At 42.3% G+C, this 17,101-nt stretch overlaps 3 protein-coding genes across 5 annotated transcripts; 1 reads left to right on the plus strand and 2 right to left on the minus strand.

Annotated features, from left to right (window-relative positions):
- Positions 1 to 1,219: 1,219 nt before the first annotated feature.
- On the plus strand, positions 1,220 to 11,655 carry LOC102712704 (rab3 GTPase-activating protein catalytic subunit). 2 transcript variants are annotated; one of them, XM_006649863.3, is made up of 21 exons: positions 1,220 to 1,407; positions 1,972 to 2,015; positions 2,132 to 2,195; positions 2,297 to 2,411; positions 2,521 to 2,588; positions 2,921 to 3,018; positions 3,504 to 3,675; positions 4,549 to 4,765; positions 5,568 to 5,694; positions 5,846 to 5,955; positions 6,047 to 6,139; positions 6,766 to 6,894; positions 6,985 to 7,118; positions 7,898 to 7,984; positions 8,062 to 8,154; positions 8,234 to 8,305; positions 8,536 to 8,575; positions 8,766 to 9,010; positions 9,277 to 9,454; positions 9,621 to 9,826; positions 10,641 to 11,655. In XM_006649863.3, the coding sequence occupies exons 1-21, from the start codon at positions 1,309 to 1,311 to the stop codon at positions 10,935 to 10,937; spliced, it is 2,688 nt and encodes an 895-aa protein (XP_006649926.1). In that variant the 5' UTR covers positions 1,220 to 1,308; the 3' UTR covers positions 10,938 to 11,655. The 2 variants fall into 2 exon arrangements, with proteins under 2 accessions (XP_006649926.1, XP_015690823.1); XM_015835337.2 differs by having other exon boundaries at positions 6,050 to 6,139.
- Positions 11,656 to 11,723: 68 nt separating this feature from the next.
- LOC102712234 (gamma-interferon-responsive lysosomal thiol protein-like) lies at positions 11,724 to 15,301 on the minus strand. Of its 2 annotated transcripts, none has more exons than XM_006649861.3 (5): positions 14,932 to 15,301; positions 12,689 to 12,754; positions 12,442 to 12,582; positions 12,244 to 12,336; positions 11,724 to 12,096 (listed from the first exon to the last, which is right to left on the minus strand). In XM_006649861.3, exons 1-5 carry the CDS (start codon positions 15,187 to 15,189, stop codon positions 11,875 to 11,877), a joined length of 780 nt encoding a protein of 259 aa, XP_006649924.1. In that variant the 5' UTR covers positions 15,190 to 15,301; the 3' UTR covers positions 11,724 to 11,874. The 2 variants fall into 2 exon arrangements, with proteins under 2 accessions (XP_006649924.1, XP_006649925.1); XM_006649862.2 differs by lacking the exon at positions 14,932 to 15,301 and adding an exon at positions 12,983 to 13,268.
- A 395-nt stretch (positions 15,302 to 15,696) lies between these two features.
- Positions 15,697 to 16,994, minus strand: LOC102716859. The gene has a single exon (XM_006651217.2). The coding sequence runs from the start codon at positions 16,992 to 16,994 to the stop codon at positions 15,864 to 15,866; it is 1,131 nt and encodes a 376-aa protein (XP_006651280.1). The 3' UTR covers positions 15,697 to 15,863.
- Between the last annotated feature and the right edge of the window lie 107 nt (positions 16,995 to 17,101).

Below are 17,101 nucleotides of genomic sequence, written 5' to 3' on the forward strand. Positions count from 1 at the left end.
ACCGACGCGCGGCTGCTAGACCGGTTCTTGGTGCACCGATGAGTCGATGTCACGTAAGTAGTCTTGCGACGCCTCCCATTCTCCCAACCTCTCTGGGTTAACAGGGGGCACGTTGCCTAACCATATATAATCGAACTCGGGCGTTTTGAAATGTGGCCTTCTTGCTTGATGAAGTGGAAACAGAATAAAGACGACTAGAAGTAAGACCGGACAGATTTGAAACCTAAGGAGTTAGCGATCTAAAGGCTAAAAGCTAAGATTGAAATATTAACTTTGATAAAAAACATCAAAATCAACTTTAAATTTAAGATTTAAAATTCAAAATTTCAGTTAAAAAATATAAACAAAATAAAAAAGATGGCGTGCAAAAGAACAGAAAATCGGGATCGGCAACTTGAAGCATGGTAACGGGTGACAAAAATAGCAGTGCGTGGATGGACGGACAATGGAAGCCTGGTATATTTTTATAATAGTAGATATTTCCTATTGGACACTTTATATAATATATATTTTTTATATAAAATTTATAGTATAAAAATAAAATTATATACATACAAACATAAATTACTTCGTACATATACTTGCTTTGCTTATATACAGGTAGGGACAATTTCGTTCCTACCCCTATTTTGAACTCTAATATTGATTTTACCCCTTCTTTTTATGATTTTTATTTTTATCCTTGTTTTTTTTGACTCAATCAAAAGTTTGCCCCTCTTTTGGATGGAGTATACTAATGATATTAAGTCAGCCGTTAAAGTACCATTTTACCCTTTATCGAAAATTTTATTTTTATTTTTATATTTTTGTCATTTGCGGTTTCGCCCTCCGTTCTAAATCACATCAATATATATATATCAATATAAGCACTATTGAGAATAAAATGGTAAAAATAAATTCTCGACAAAAGGTAAAATTATACTTTAACAACTAACTTAACACCGTTAGTATACTGTATAATCTGTGTATTAAGTTAAAAAATATTAGTAAAAATAAAAACTCTTAAAAAATGAGAATATCAATATCAGATCGAAACAAACGAAATTGCCCCTGTACGGTCGAGGCGCACCAACGCTCGCCTTGCGGACCCACTGAGTCGGATGCAATGGTGCGACCAGCGTACGGTCTACGGTGTCATCAGCACCGTCGGGTTCGTCTCGTCGATCGACGCGGCATCGGCACACCACCACCTCCACTCCCCCCCCCCCCCATCACGCCCCGATCTGACGAGGCTTCCTCGCGACGCCGCCCTCGCCGCCGGCCGCCTCCACCTCACCGGAGGAGCGAATCGCGGACGCCGACGCCTCCATGGCTTCTACTTCCTCCTCCTCCTCCTCCAAGTACGCGAAACACCGGCGGATCGGGGAGGACGAGGAGGAGGAGGCGGAGGAGGAGGCCGAAGAGGAGGTACGCGCGCATATGCTGGTCGCTTCTCTGTCGGGCGTGATTACTGTCTGGCAGCGAGCTTGCGGGGATCGGTAGTGTGGTGTTGTTGCTATGGTCGTGGTACGAATTGTGACGTTTCTTCATGACTTCGTGAAATTTGAGAGCGATATTGGGCATATTGGTTGCTTAAGGTTGTAATGATGGGGTAATTCGACGCATTGGCCTGTCGGGTCATGGATATGTTGTGAACAGTGAACTGAGTTCGTTTTTGAACTACGGGAATGCACTTCTGCTCGAGCGGCATTTAGACGTTTTCTGCTGCGAATTGCTCGGAGACACGGAAAAACTAAGTGAATATCTGAATTTGCAATGCTAAATTACGTAACGTATCATTGTGTTGCATAAAAGCTTAGTGTTCTGCAACTGTAGGTGGTAACCTTGGCCTCATCATTTGTTTAGATTAACAGTGACTCCGCAATACTACTGTAGCAACAACAGATGTTGTAATTCAGCATTCTATTCCCGTTGTACCTCTGGAAGCGGTCAAGTGGCTGATGATTCACGATGCTATTTGCATCTTTGCAGCTAGAGCGGTTTGATGATTTCACTATTGCTTCATCATGGGAGAGGTACTGCAATGATACTTTCCAACTTTAATCTTGTTGTTTAGCTATTTAAAATTAGTTTCAATTTTCAAAGGGTCACTTATATATAACTGCACTTAAGAGCTTTTTTGGGTATCAAGGTTTATATCTGAGATAGAAGCTATTTGCCGTCAATGGCTTGCTGATGGCCCAAAGATCTTGATGGTATGCTCTCCCTGTCACTTGATTTCATCCACTGTATGGTAATGTTTTATTTTTGATTTTCTTTTGGGGGGTTTGTTTTTTAATTGGGTATGTTCTTGTAGCAAAAAGGTGCAGAGAGTGTGCCTTCCTTCGAAAACTTGTATGTGGTCAAACGTGAACTGAAGCATGGGAAAAGAGTCTATTGTATGGAATACCATTTCACGAAATCTGCAAAAGGTAAGAGAAAATAAGTTGATAATGTCTTCAGTGCATGTGATGTTATCCTTTCCTAACATTTTTCTCGTTTAGTAACTTTTTCCTGACAGTTGTTAATACCTTCCTGCAGGGAAACATTCGTACTGGGATGATGATACACATAGTATGCAGCTATCTTTTGGAGTAAATGAGTTTCTGGTATGTGCTATATGATTTATACAAATTACCCCCTTCAATTTATTGCAGTTTTAACACAAGAAAGTTAATCTGGTGTGACCTTGTTGCATTCACATAAGCATACTCTTCAGATGCCATGTGATGCCCTTTTGGGTATATTGATAAACTATATTGCCTTATGATTTTCATTAGCTAATGCTTTGAGGTTTAGATAAAAAAACATTGAAACTAGTACATAAATAGCCATTGATTTTTATAAAATTTGCACCAACCTCTAATGCGTCATGTAGCCCAGTAGACATGCATAAGCCAGTTAACACAGATGAAGTCATTATGCTTTTATGTGATCACAGATAATTGCTCCCTTGAGTGCCAGCGGCGTGGTGCTCGATGATCCTGAATCAACTAAGCTTTTGAGTTCAGTAGCAATTGCTCTGTCTAATTGTGGAGGGTGAGTAAGTTTTGACTAACTTATGAAGATATAACAGTGAGTAGCCCGTTGAATTAAATATGTTACAGATTGTGCATATTGTTCGGCAAGGTAGATAAAATTATCAATGATGACACTTTTTTTCTGTTCACACCTTAACAAAGCAATTGATTAAATTTCACTTTGTGCTGTCAATGCTAGTCCTCTTTGGTACAACCATACTCAATCTGGAATGTCCCTTTCCAATGTTTTGCACTAGAAATGTTTGTTCTGAATCTGGAAGCATATTGTTATATGATATTAGTATATTCAGTCTTCTTGCAGAAACAAGTGAATTTTTGTCTATATGAAGGAATATTGAATCACGCACGTTGCATTTCTACATCTCAATTAGTCATGGGCTCATCCGCTCATGGCGCTTGAATCTTAGTTGGCAGAATATTTCTTTGTTTGCTAGTGTAACATCTATCATTGTTTAATTTTACTGACATAAATTACATTCTTAGCAATTGGCCAGCCTTTGTGCCAGTGCATGACCCTTCACGTAAAGCATATATAGGAATCCAAAATTTGGGAACTGTATTTACTCGAAGATTTGAAGCTGATCGCATTGGTAGCCAGGTTCCGATACGACTGATGCATTTGGAGGGGTTACATGAGCTATTTCTATCCAAATTTGTGAGTATTTTCTTATAACTTTGGTTGCTGTTGCTTCTTCATAGAACATTTTAGGATGGCAGCGATTGATTAGTAAATACCTGTGTTTCAAGATATTGTGCATATATGTTTTATAATCTAGTTTGAAAATACAAGGCGTGCACGAAATTTAGTTATCTATCCTCTCTTATCTCTGATACATTAGAACTGGGTTACATGAGCTATTTCTATCCAAATTTGTGAGTATTTCTTATAACTTTGGTTGCTGTTGTTTCTTCATAGAACCTTTTAGGATGGCAGTGATTGATTAGTAAATACCTGTGTTTCAAGATATTGTGCATATATATTTTATAATCTAGTTTGAAAATACAAGGTGTGCATGGAATTTAGTTATCTATTCTCTCTTATATCTGATACATTAGAACTGGGACATGAGAGTTATTTCCTGTACAACCCACTTGTGTTATATCCTCATAAATCATAAAATAATCAGTGTTAATCAAATGGAGGGAGTATCATGGAAGCAAGTTTATTTGCATTTGCCATCACATTATGATTTGAACCTCACAATTGAGATACATATTGTTTGAAATTCGAACTTGATCATGCAAGATCTACTGAAATCTGAAAGGTTTGCCTCATTTTTAAACACCAGAAGTATTCAACCTTTTCGAAGAAAATTTACATATGATGGATAATTGGATATACGAAAGGGGGGATTCCACCTAATACCACTCAACAATTAGTCCATTACATTTGAACTTATAGAAATATATCACCTGTTTTTATTCAGCAGTTATCTTGTTCTCTGACTCTTCAAAGCCACAGCACTGATTTGCACTGCTTTGCTACTCTGTTACATGGGTGACCTGTATTTTTTTTTTCTGTTTGGAGGTTTTATCCTCTACAGATTTTCCTGCAAGGGTAAAGGTAAACTTCTCCATGAAGCTTTCCTACAGGACTCCTGAATATGATTATGATAATGAGGAAACTTTAGTGTCCGAAGCTAATGAGCCAATAGCGGAAAATGAAGTTGTAAACCATCCAAAAAAACAATGGGATGACGACTGCTCTTGGGCAGAGTGGTATTCTGCTGAGGATCCAGTCAAAGGTAACTATGACCTTTTTTTTTCCTTGTGGCAACTTTGCTACTCTTTTGTTTTTTGAATAATTTGTTTTGAAAAAAAAATGATCTTCGAAGTTATTTCCAGAACAAATAATGCGGCAAGGAAGTTGCAGATAAATGTAGAGTTAACAGGGGAAATATGGGAAACATGCATTATGAATTATGATGCCAAATATTTGTGGAACAAGATATTGTTCAAAAGCAACAAGTGTTAAAAAAGTGTTAAAGAAATGGAAACAGTAATATTTACTCCCAAAAATAACACAAGTGGAAAATAGTAACCTTACACATGGATTTAATCATCAAGAGCAGCCAAACAATACCACTTAATGCTATCAAAAATTGATCTAGCAGTTTATATTATAATTATCATATTAACTTTAAAGAATATTTCCTATTATATGTGCCATTCTATTATTTGTCAGCACGTTTTCTTTATAGTTCTGATGCATATCATTGTGATTGATACTGGGACTTGGTTGACATAAGTGCAAATGAATCATGAACCATGACATCTTGACCTAGAAATCCAACTTTCCATGTCAGAGAAGGTCGAATAATTCTTCTTCACATTCTCTTTTATACTAATAGAATCCTAACAAGGGCCAAGCAACACTGCATACGATATGCTCTGAGAAGTTCAATTGCAATGAAGATACAAACTTTTACAGCATATCTCTATTTTTTCTAGTAGTTGTTGGTAATTGGTATGTTTGGAAGTATGCTCTGCCTCATGTATTTACTATTTACATAACTATTTATAATTTACATGTGCCATGTATTTTAGGTTTTGAGTTGACTGCCATTTGGGGAGAGAGAGTGTTTGAGGAGACCCTTGAGATGGCTGAGGTTGAAAATGCCTCGTCATTTGATGCTGATAGCTGGCTTCTTCACCCAATTGTATCACCATACATGTAAGATAACTTGTAAATTCCTTGTGATATATGCACCTTAGAATTACTTTCATACTTTTTACATCAATTTTACTTCAACCTGCTATTTGCATTACCTCTTTTACCTCTGCTGGATCTATTCTTTTTTATTTATGTTTGTACTGTGGACCAGGATTGATGATTCTATTGGAAAGTTTGTGGGATTTGCATCCCAGCTACAACTCTTGGTAAAAGCATTTGAATCATCAGCAGAGGCACAGTTTTTGGAGGATTTTGTTGCAGGTTAAGAGCTTCATGCATGTCTCAAATTTTTGAAAGCAATGCAGCTATTATTATTCAGCATTTTCTGATTTTAATCTGTCGTGTTAGACAGCAGATACTTCAGGCCAGGAAAATTCAAAATCTACCATTACTGTACCTCCACCATCTGTTGTTGATCGTGTTATGAAAGATCTTTTCAATGATGGTATTTATCTGTTCTCCTTCCACCTCTTACCAAATTCGATTCATGAATCATTATATAGTGAGCATAATTGCCAAACCTAATGTATGACCCATAATGCTGTACTAGAGCAGTTTAGTAATTAGGCTGGTTCATCTTTTTGCATTGTACTTCAGAAGTTCGCAAAGCTCATCTGCTACATCCACAGTAGCTGTACTTTACTTGAGGAACATGGTCATATTCTTTGTTTAGTAAGTAGATAGATCAGTTGATCTGAGGCTGACAACGTTCCTCTAGCCTACATGGAGTATGGATGACTGCCTAAAAACGTTCTCTTGGGATGGCCATGGTTTGGCAGGAGCAGGAGTATGCTTGTGCAGTGTTGTACTTCGTGTCTAGTTCTATGCCTTGTTTGTAGCCTCGCCTGCTTGAACTGACAGTCATTCCATTTACTCCCATGGCTACATTTATCTTCTGGTTTCTCAATGCCAATGGTGCCCTTTTTGGGTTGTAGACTGAAATGACCTTGCTGAGAAACAAATACATAATCATTGCTTATGACGCTATCTTGAATTTCACTTCACTTCTGCACATTTCGATAGTTCATTTGGATAAGGGAATTGATAAACTCTTATGTTTCTATTTGTCAGAGGTTGGGAACTCAAATTATGTGGATGCAGAAAATAAGTATGGCCGTGCCATGAAAGGAGCACCTTCAGATTCGCTCTTTGCCCAATTCTGCTTGCATGCACTATGGTTTGGCAACTGCAATATACGAGGCTTGTGTTTTGCCCTGCACTTTCTTATAGTGTCTATGTTTTAATATGATGAGCACTATTATTAATACTTGGACTTATTTGTTGTTTCAGCAATAGCTGTCCTGTGGATTGACTTTGTGCGTGAAATTCGTTGGTGCTGGGAGGAATCAGAACGATTACCGAGGATGAAGACCACATCTAAGATCGACCTCTCTACTTGTCTGATACACCAAAAGTTGCATATGGTACTTGTACTGTTGTCCTTTTAGTTCTTTCCATTTGAGAGGTTACCAGCCTGTTACCAAATGCTACTATCTTATGTTGTCCGTTGATATTAAGTGAAAATCATAGCTCGTGTTAATGGTATATACATGCATTGTGTATTTTTTTTGCTACTTTGCTTATCAAAAGTAGATAATAGACCTGCTTTTGACTTCTATTGGGGACACATATTCGGTCTATTTGTTTGCGTGTTTCCACAAGGTGTTGTTTGGTAAATTGGTAATTCTAACTACTACTTCGGCCGTGTTCTTTTGGTGATGAAAAAATATCTGATCTTTTATAGTTATTTATTGGTAAATGATTGAATTAACTACTAAAAAGTTGAAAATCTACTCTAGAAAAGCAAGATGAACTTTTATATATAAACTTTTTGCAAAAAATATATCATTTAGCAGTTCGGGAAGCATGCATGCAAAAGCTGGGGAAAAAAAAAATCTGAGAATAAGCTGTGTAAAAGAACACAGCCTTTCATAGTAGCCCATCTCCCATCCTACTTGAGTACGTACGGCATTGTTCATCTGATAGTTATTGTATGTCTCACAAATGATTGATTGTACAAATCTAGCCATTCTATGAGCAGGGTTCTTATGAGCTTAATTGTATTTTCATTTTGAGTGGCAAACAGTTGCCACTTGCATATTTTAACATTACTCCCTGCTACACTTGTATTGTGTTTTCTGGATATACTGTTTTCTGATAGATCAGCATACTTACTTAATTTTGTGATTTTTTTCCTCGTAAGCTTGCAATATGCATTGAGAGAAAGAAATCATTGAGTCGTGAGAAGAGTACTGATCATGCACATGAAGATGGTATTTCAAATAATGAGGTAATATCTGATACAATATAGCTTGTGCACTCAAAATTTGAAGAATTTGATTCTAACTTTTTTTTTATTACGAACAGGCACAAAACAAGACTCGTAAAGGATCAGCAGGTGTCGTCCCCTCGATGATGCTTCTGAATACATTTCAAGAAATGCATGTACCATATACTCAGGTTCTGTTTGGCCTATGTCTTCTTCAGATTTAATATGGAGTGCACACACACCCTGCTTATTTTCACATCAGTTTCTTAGGATGCACTTTTGATGACTGAAGATATGCATGAAGAAAGGCTCCATGCTGCTGAAGCTTTTGGAAATGCTGTTGTAAGTTCTTGAACTTGCAGTTAAAATGAATTAATGGTCCACATGTTTTTGTTTCGTAGATTTCTAGTGCATCTAGTTATTGAAGCCTATGTAAGTGGCATAGGGTGATATGCACAAATGCGCATTCTGTCATAATATATGTGTACATTGTCATTTCATCTTTTTTGTTATTGTCTGAAGTGTACTATATCGTACTTGTCTAAAATTATGTCATTCCTCTGTTACTACAGGGATTGTCTGGTCAATTGGAACGGGATGTATTATCTTCTGGTCAGTTTTTTAGTGCTTGCCATATGCTATCATTTGTTTAGTACTCAAATAACTACTACACTGAAGAATTTTGTTTTATTTCTTATGCTGAATGATCAATGGGCACAATTTCTTTGGTGAATGCTGTCCTTTTCTGTTTGTCTTATTGTAGAATTTCATTTGTTACTAATAAGAAATTCTCCATGCATAGATATGTCTGCTTTTAAAGCTGCAAACCCAGATGCTGTTTTTGAAGATTTTATTCGGTGGCACTCACCTGGTGACTGGGTGAGTGAGGACAAAGCAGAGGGTTATTCAGGTTGGCCACCCAAAGGAAGGCTTTCTCAGCGTATGTCTGAAAATGGGAATATGTGGCGTAAAATCTGGAATGATGCTCCTGCTTTACCTGTCTCCGAACAGAGATCTATGCTTGATCCTATTCGAGAGGGAGAAAAGGTGGTTTGATCTTTAACCCATGCACATGTAATTTTTCTTTAGGATGACGTGGCACCTATGTAGGGTTGGTTGTTCAGTTATAGTTTGTCTACAAATTATGTATGTTAAAGGCTACAAGACAGAAAAATATGATAGATTGGCACATTTTTTAGGTGGCAGATGGAATTTTGAACTGTATACATTGAAGAAAAAGAAATCATAGCCACCATATATGATAATATTCAAATGATTTCTCTACTAAACTTTTACATGTATGTGGTGTCCAGGTACTTCATTACCTTGAAACATTAAGACCACAGCAGCTCCTCGAGCAAATGGTCTGCACTGCCTTCAAATCATCAGCAGACATACTGAACAGAACCACATATGGTGGATTTAAATTGATGAAGACTAAAATGGATCAGCTACATGCTACATTGGCTTCAACATTGAAGTCTGTCCAAGGTGCATATTTATAATAAAACCGTGCCTAAACTGTAGTATCTATAGTCACATTGTGTCCAAGATGGGTGCACTAATTTTCCATGGGATGCCTTTGTTGTGATGTGTTGGTTTTATCTTCATGTTTCCTTCTTTATCCGAACAACCATATGATCAATTATTTTGACAGGTAAATCTGACATCAGTGACTTATCTGGTGACTTGAAGCGGATTTGTCAAGTTTTTGAGCACATTGAGAAGTTACTTATTCTCGCTGCCTCAGTGCACCGAAAACTTGCAGATGCTCCACGTCTGGCTCAAGCAATTTTTGCTGATTACTTTAATTACTATCTACCAAAAATGGGTACTAGCTTGGAAAGTGTTTGCTATGAGAAGGTCAGTGCTAGTCCTTACCTTTGTTTGTCACTCCTCCACGCATTAACTAAACTGAAGCCAATGAAACTGTTGATTCAGATCTCAAACTATTTATGTGCTTGCTTGTGTCCCCTTCCCTCAGCCCCCTATCCCCCCTATTTTGGTGGGAGACGTTCTTTTAAGTGATGTTCCAGTTGTCACCACTCCACTATGCACTTCACAAATTTCCTTTACTAGGCAAAGCGTCCTCCATGACGCTGTTCTTGTTGTAACCCCCCCCCCCCCCCCCCCCCCCCCCCGTCCCCGCTTCTTCGTGAACTCTTGTAATTAATTTTCTGCTCTCCTTTTTATAATAGACACCCCGCAAGGGGCTTAAAAAAAAAACAAGTTTCCTTTACATGTGCTATATGTCTACTATGTATAGCCTTTTCCCACCAGATAAGCGATGACCATTATGAAGGGTACAGCCAAGTCTAAACTTTCCTTTTATGTAATAGTGAGCTTCTTCTGTCTGTGTGCTGGAGGTATTTCATTAAGAGTGATGCCCCTACTTATTTTTAGTTACACTGGATTTGTTAATTTAAGCTGTATAAAATTATTTCATCCGTTTCATAATATAAGATTTTCTAGTCTGACTTAAATTAATATGGATGCTAATATATCTAGACTTATATGCAAACCATATACATTGATTATAGATAAATCTAGGCAAAGCTAAAAAGTCTTATAGTATAGAACTGATGGTAGTTTATTAGGATCTCTGCAATACATGGGTAAGTTTTTCCTGTCATTTTCTAAGTCTGTCTTCCTGTTTTCTTTTTAATTTCTGACGTAGGAGTTCACTGCTAAGGAAAAGGTGGCGATGCATGAGAGAGATGCTGTATCAAACCTGTTTCCTCCGCCAACTGCTAACCAATCATGGAGGAAAGTTTTGAGCATGGGAAATCTTTTGAACGGCCATGAACCTATACAAAGAGAAATTGTATTCTCTGTCATTGAGAGAATAAGCAATGGCCACTATTCGAGCCCAACTCCATTAAGTACAGATGAACAGATTGAGACACATCGGATGTATATTTCTGGGACATCGAATGATCTTTGGGTTGCATTATCTGTGACATCCTGGGATTGAGCACTCCGATGTATATCTATGGGTTGATAGGAGTATCCAGTTGAGCCCAGAAGACTGGATCATGGGGTATCAGTGATGGTTAGTGGTGCGTCTGATTAAGCAGTTCACACGATGTTATCAACAAAGGAAAGTATCAGTTCGCCATCCACGAAAAGTGACAGTGGGGAACTTCATGAAAGAAGGAAGAAGTTTAATCTCGCAGCAATCAGAATTCAGAAAATTGAACCATTTCATGGGAGTATACCAAGTAAACTCTTTGATCTGTTTTCCGGTGGGGTATGTGGGATACACAGCTGCACTTTGGGTGGAGGGATTTTTCTAGGAGTGATTGAATTGCAATTTACACGGATGATAATGTGCTAAATGCCAGCAGAACCGTTTGTGTTGGGTCCTGTTTGCATATTAGGTGAAAGAAATTGAATTGTAATGTACACGGAGGTGCACGAAAAGAAATGAGTGCAAGGTCTTGCATGCTTGCGTTGCATGGGTGGTTTGTTCACTCAGCTTTTGTGTCATTTTTTCTTCTAGTTTTCAGAAAGGAAACAATTAGTGTTCGCTTGAGGTTACCCCATGTTCTTTGGCGAATCTAAGGTTAGCCAGGGTGAAAATAAAAACTTAAAAAATGATCTTTATGGACTCAGCTTCACAAAGTGAAGAGTTTTAGAGCTTATGGTATATTTTTTCCTCAGGTATACTGTATATGCATTGTAGTGCTAGTGCTGAAGCATGGACCTGTACGAGTGCAACAGCCAACAAATTGATGCCCTACTGAGAGTCTGGTGCGCGGAGAGGTCAACCCTTTTAAATAGATCAGACTAATTAGGTTGCATAAATACACAATATATAGCTTTTAGTCACTTTATTATTACTGATGACCTGAGACCTAAAACCTAGACAGAAACATGGAACTACCCTGTGTTCATATGTTCCCCATCATTCAAGCATCATCATCTCCATCTGGCAGCACCTTCTTGATATTGGCGTGGTCGTCTTCATCAGGCTTAAGCCTGATATCGCCGGAGTCGTAATAACTGACCCTGTTGCCTCCCTCCGCTAGCTCCAGTACGGTCGGAGTCGGAGGACGGGCCAGCCCCTCGCACACCTTGGGAGGATGGCCCTTGTACGCCTTGCAGACGTAAGCCTCAAAGTTCTCGTAATCCTGAACCAGAAGAAAATAACGTAACTAGAAGAAATGGGCAGGATGGATGGATCATAGGCATCGGTGTTGATCGCTGAACTCTTGCAGATGCATTCAGCTCAACTGCAACTCGATCCTGCAAAAGGATAACTAGAGAGTGGCACGTACTTCGTAGAGCGGCTGACCGTCGACGACAACCCACGGGACGTACTTGTGGGGAGGCTGGAGTGCGTCAGTCTGCCTTCCATACTTGAGCGAGAGCTGAGCAAATAAGATGCAAACACAATGGCCAACGGTCTCAGGGACTAGGATGCAAGTGATGGATGGATCATAGGATCAATGGATCATAGGATTATACGAACGGACCTGGTGACCGCGCTCGCTCTTGTAGCAGTCGGTGACAGGCTTGGCGTCGAGGTTGAGCTTCGCGAAGCAGGACTCCCACTCGCTGCGCTTGCCGTCCACCACCAGGCTCTCCACGCAGTAGATGAACCGGAAATGCACTCTCTGCACTCAAAAACACAGAGTTGTAATAAGCGAGATCCGGAGCAGAAAGGTTGCAAGCTTTTTATGCAGAGAGAAGCTGCAGGTTTTTGTCATGCAAGCTGCTTACCAAATCCGGCCATGCGTCGATGGCGCAAGCCTCCACGGTGTTCAGTAAGCACTCGTCACCGCCATGCTGCAACAATCGAACACCTCAACCGCATCATCAATCAGTATTCTCATTAGCACCAGCACCAGTACCAAACAGCAATTAACGCCCCAAAAAGAAGAAAATCATCTGACACAAGGACGAAAGCAGGAGGGCATGATCCAAGAAAGAAGTAAGACAACGAACGCCCAGAATTCCAGTGAAACTTGTGAGCAGGGAACCGAAAGGAGGAGGAGGGTGTGGATTGCGGAGAACCTGGCAGGAGATTTTGCCGTCCCTGACACGGGCGTTGCCGTAGGGGACGAGGGAGAGGTCGATGGCGTCGAGGAGGCCATCCCTGAAGACCTTGGCGAGGCGGTCCACCACGAACGTCGCCGAGAATGGGCACAGCGATTCGTAGTAGAGCGCCACGTCCACCTTCCCCTTCTTCCCCTCGACAGCGCCTGAGGCGCCGAGCAGCAGGAGGAGCACGGCGACGAAGGGGACATGGCGGGAATGGTGAAGGGCCGCCATGGAGGTACCCGGTACGTCGCTCCGGCGATCAGCTAGTCAGCTAGAATAGCCTCCGGTGATCGGCAGCAGTGGATGTCGCGGCGGAGGGGGAAGGTGGAGTGGAATGGTGGTGAGGTTTGGCTGCGTTTTACGGATGATGATTCGTGGCGTAAAGTCAAAACCTGTGGCCACGTGTGCAACGAGGTGTGAGAGTGTGGAGTAACTCGTAAAGTGGAAAAGGACGGAGGAGAGTGGGGCCCAGGCTGGATGGTAGGGTCCACGTGCAGGGACCTCTATGTGAAGAATTTTTTTGAGAAATATTATTTTTTTATGAAAAATCGTAAAATTAGAGTATGTCCACGAAAAATCACTAAACTAGTAACCTGTCGAACAGCCCTAGATCGATAGGCGTCTGTCGAACCGTGGAAGGGTGACGGGCCCCACCACCTTGGCTCCGAACAGCCTATCGATCTCTAGGACATCGATAGCTCCTCATCCCCCACTGTCCTGTCGATCGATTGAGCCATAGCACCGACCTGTCGAACATTGGCTGTTCGATAGGTCCTCCCGTTCAAGACCTGTCGAACTCCCTTTGTTTGACAGGTCCTGTCGATCAAGCGGTTGTTCGATCGGTTACCCAGTCACTGTTCGGTCGTTCGATTTGCCTCCTATCGACCTATGGATGTTCGACTGGCCACTAGTTTGACGATTTCCCACGAACGAACTCCAATTTCACGATTTTCCATAAAAAAAATAATATTTCCCCCAAAAATTCTCCATGTGACCGTGTTGTAAAAGCGCTCAGCATATGTACGTTCAATCAGAAACATAATCTATGCAAATAAATTTTTAATCCTTATCGTGCACTCATCTCGTAGCTATAAGAAATATTTAAAAATAATAATATATATTTATATGTAATGTATCACTTCAAATACATGTCTAAATTCAACCTCTACAATTTATAAAAAAATAAATTAAACATTGCTTAGTATATATATTCATGGACATATTTATTTTTTCAATTTATAGAATCTAAACTTAATGTTGTATATATATTTAGTGAAATATTACACATTAATCTATTAGTAAAAAATAATTTTCTATAACTATTGAGATAACATTTAAGAATCGGGAGATATCTCTCGTATTAAAGAGTTTACCCATGATATATCTGTTTTAACTGCGCCTATATCTACGAAGTCAACTCAAATCATTACTAACTATCTGTATCTGCAATAATAAGTACAACCTGTAAGAAGATTTGCACTTTATTTGAAAAAAAAAGTAAAATCTTCCCATTCAATCACCAATTATAGAACCATAAAACACGGTAATTTCTAGTTTTGTTTAGAACCTAGAAATAGAAAATTTAAGCTATTTAAAGGGATCCAAACTACAAAAATCATGTAAAATTTCCAGATGCTATGTACTCCACTGTAATAAAGGTTTGAGAGGTGAGGACGCAAAGGGAACAGAAAGAAATGGTGGCAAACACGATAGCACGATCGCGACCCATTTTGAGGGCGCTGTCATGCCACGTTGTTACGACTGCTACCGCGCACCGGTCCAAGAATTTGTTGGCAAGAGCTAATTGATCGATTAATCGAGCCACTTTGATTACCATGAATCGATCGAACGATCCATCTACAATTTCACCACGCGTGAAAGGAAAATCAGGCAAGGGAGAGAAGCGGCGCCGGAGATCAAACCTGGCAAGAGATGGTATTGTTGGCGCCGACGTGGGCGTTGCCGTAGGGGACGAGCCGGAGGTCGACGGCGTCGATGAGGCCATCCTCGAAGATCCCGGCGAGGTGGTTGACGATGAACCGCGAGCAGTACGGGCACAGCGACTCGTAGTAGAGCGCGAGGGAGACCTTCCCCGCCGCCTCCGCGCGCGGCGGCAGGAGCGCGCCGGCGACGACCGCTGCCGCCGACACGAGCGCGACGAGCAGGAGGCGACCGGCCATGCTGGCCAAAAGATCTAGCTCCGCGGAACCAGCTCGCCCGTGTCGTCGTCTTCCTCGGCTAGCTCTCGGTCTCGGGCTTTGATCGGTGGTGACCGCGAGCAAGTGGTGTGCCCGTGGACTCGGTGAAGATAATAAACAACGGAGACACTCTACTGTGTCTGTGTGGCTGTGTGTGGAGCAAGTGGCGTCTCGGCTCGGCGTTGGACTGGGCCGCTTGCGCCATCTTGAGAGGGCCGAGCCGTGGTGCTCGCGTCGCGCACGCATCGCTGGGCTGGACCGAGCCAGAGCGAGTTGCAACTTGCAACTCGGAACCAAATAACGAGATCGCTCTGATGACGCAGACAGCACGAACTAAACTGCACGAGGAAGCGCGAAGTTCCAAGGAAATTCGATCGGCATGGTTTCAAACAATTCCGGAAGAACATGATCGTGAGTTCAGTAACAGCGCTCTTCATTGTACGAATTATTATGATTTCACTGATCGAGTAATACATACATAGAAAAGGTTTGCTGTTTACATAGGGCGGGTTCATGCCATCACAAAAAGCTAAGGCGATATTTGGATGAACATCACAATAAACTACTGTGATCTTTGGATGCACAGTCAATTTACATCGCAAGAAGCTACTGTGATCTTTGGATGCACAGCTAACTAAGTAAATACTGCTGAGTCTTTAAAGGTCTAGCGCCTCCGAAGCGACGACACGTTGAGCCTCTTTCTCGCCGATGGAGCTGGGGGAGCTTGCTCTGCTCCGCATCCTCATGATTGGGTGCATCTTCTGCTGCCTCTGCTTCAGCATCTTCGGATCCTCGATGATATGGACCTGCCGCCGCTTCCTCGCCTCCTCCGCCTCTTGGTAGCTTTCACGTAGCTTCCGCGTTGTGGAAGCGATCATCTCGTCTTCATTGCGGTGCTCGATGCTCTCGCGGCGGCCGGCGCTGGAAACGAGGACGGGCGCCTTCTTTGGCGGAAGCGCTGGCTCCTTTGGCTTTGTTGCTGCGCCCATGTCGGCCATCTTGCGCCGCTTCTTCGCTTCCTCTTCCTCTTGGTATCCTTCATGAAGCTTCCGCTTTGGAGCAGCTAATGCCGCCAGCTTCTCGGGGTCACGGAGGTAGGACTTGATGCCATCTTGGCGGTCGCCCAAGCGGCTGATGCCAGCCGGCAGATTCTTCGCCGGATGCGCCGATTCCTTCGGCTTTGCTCCTGCGCCCTTGTCGTCCGTCTTGACTCGAGCACCGCCAACAACTGGAGCACTTCTCTTGGGTGGCGACGGCGCTGAGGTCTTCGTCGGATTGACGTGGCAGCCGCCATTGGTGATAGCCTTCTTGGGCGCCGATGATCCCTGCTTCACCTTCGCTTCGAGATTGGGACCGGTCTCGACTCGCTTCGGACTCTGAGGAATCCTCTCCAGGGCGGACCTCATCCTGACAATGTCGCTCTTGACGGTCGCCCTCCACGCGCGGACGATGTCGGTGGCGAGGCCGCGGATCCGCTCCGACTCGTGCTTCCTCATCGCGCCGAGGACCTCGGCGAGATCGGTGGTCGCCAGCCTCTCCGGCGTCACGGGCACGATCTGCAGCGTCAGGAGCGACTCCGCCATCATCTCGTCGAGCACGAGGCAGAGCTCCTCCGCCTCCGCGTCGTCCTCGGCGCCGCGGAGCATCTCGACGACGCGTCCCCGCGCTCTCCGGAACTCGTCGCGGGAGAGGAGCCCCGGGTCGGCGGCCTCGATGGCGTCATCGACGGAGGAGAAGGCAGCGAGGAAGGGATTCCATCGGCGCAGGGGCCTCTGGGGCGCGGCCATGCCAGCGGCCAGAGCAGGAGAGGAGCAGAAACCCTAGCTAGGGCTTTGCGGTGGAGAGGGGAGTTGGGGGATCGAGACGACGAGACGGGGGATGTGAACTTGCAATG

The sequence above is a fragment of the Oryza brachyantha genome, chromosome 3 (genome assembly GCF_000231095.2).
Source record: "Oryza brachyantha chromosome 3, ObraRS2, whole genome shotgun sequence".
NCBI lineage: Eukaryota > Viridiplantae > Streptophyta > Magnoliopsida > Poales > Poaceae > Oryza > Oryza brachyantha.

Coding starts and splice junctions, on each gene's coding strand:
- LOC102712704 (XM_006649863.3), top strand. CDS start 1,309: ATGGCTTCTACTTCCTCCTCCTCCTCCTCCAAGTACGCGAAACACCGG. Junction 1,408..1,971: donor AGGAGGAGGCCGAAGAGGAG/GTACGCGCGCAT, acceptor GCATCTTTGCAG/CTAGAGCGGTTTGATGATTT. Junction 9,827..10,640: donor AAAGTGTTTGCTATGAGAAG/GTCAGTGCTAGT, acceptor TTTCTGACGTAG/GAGTTCACTGCTAAGGAAAA.
- LOC102712234 (XM_006649861.3), bottom strand. CDS start 15,189: ATGGCCGGTCGCCTCCTGCTCGTCGCGCTCGTGTCGGCGGCAGCGGTC. Junction 12,583..12,688: donor TCGACGCATGGCCGGATTTG/GTAAGCAGCTTG, acceptor TTTTGAGTGCAG/AGAGTGCATTTCCGGTTCAT. Junction 12,337..12,441: donor AGAGCGAGCGCGGTCACCAG/GTCCGTTCGTAT, acceptor TTATTTGCTCAG/CTCTCGCTCAAGTATGGAAG.
- LOC102716859 (XM_006651217.2), bottom strand. CDS start 16,994: ATGGCCGCGCCCCAGAGGCCCCTGCGCCGATGGAATCCCTTCCTCGCT.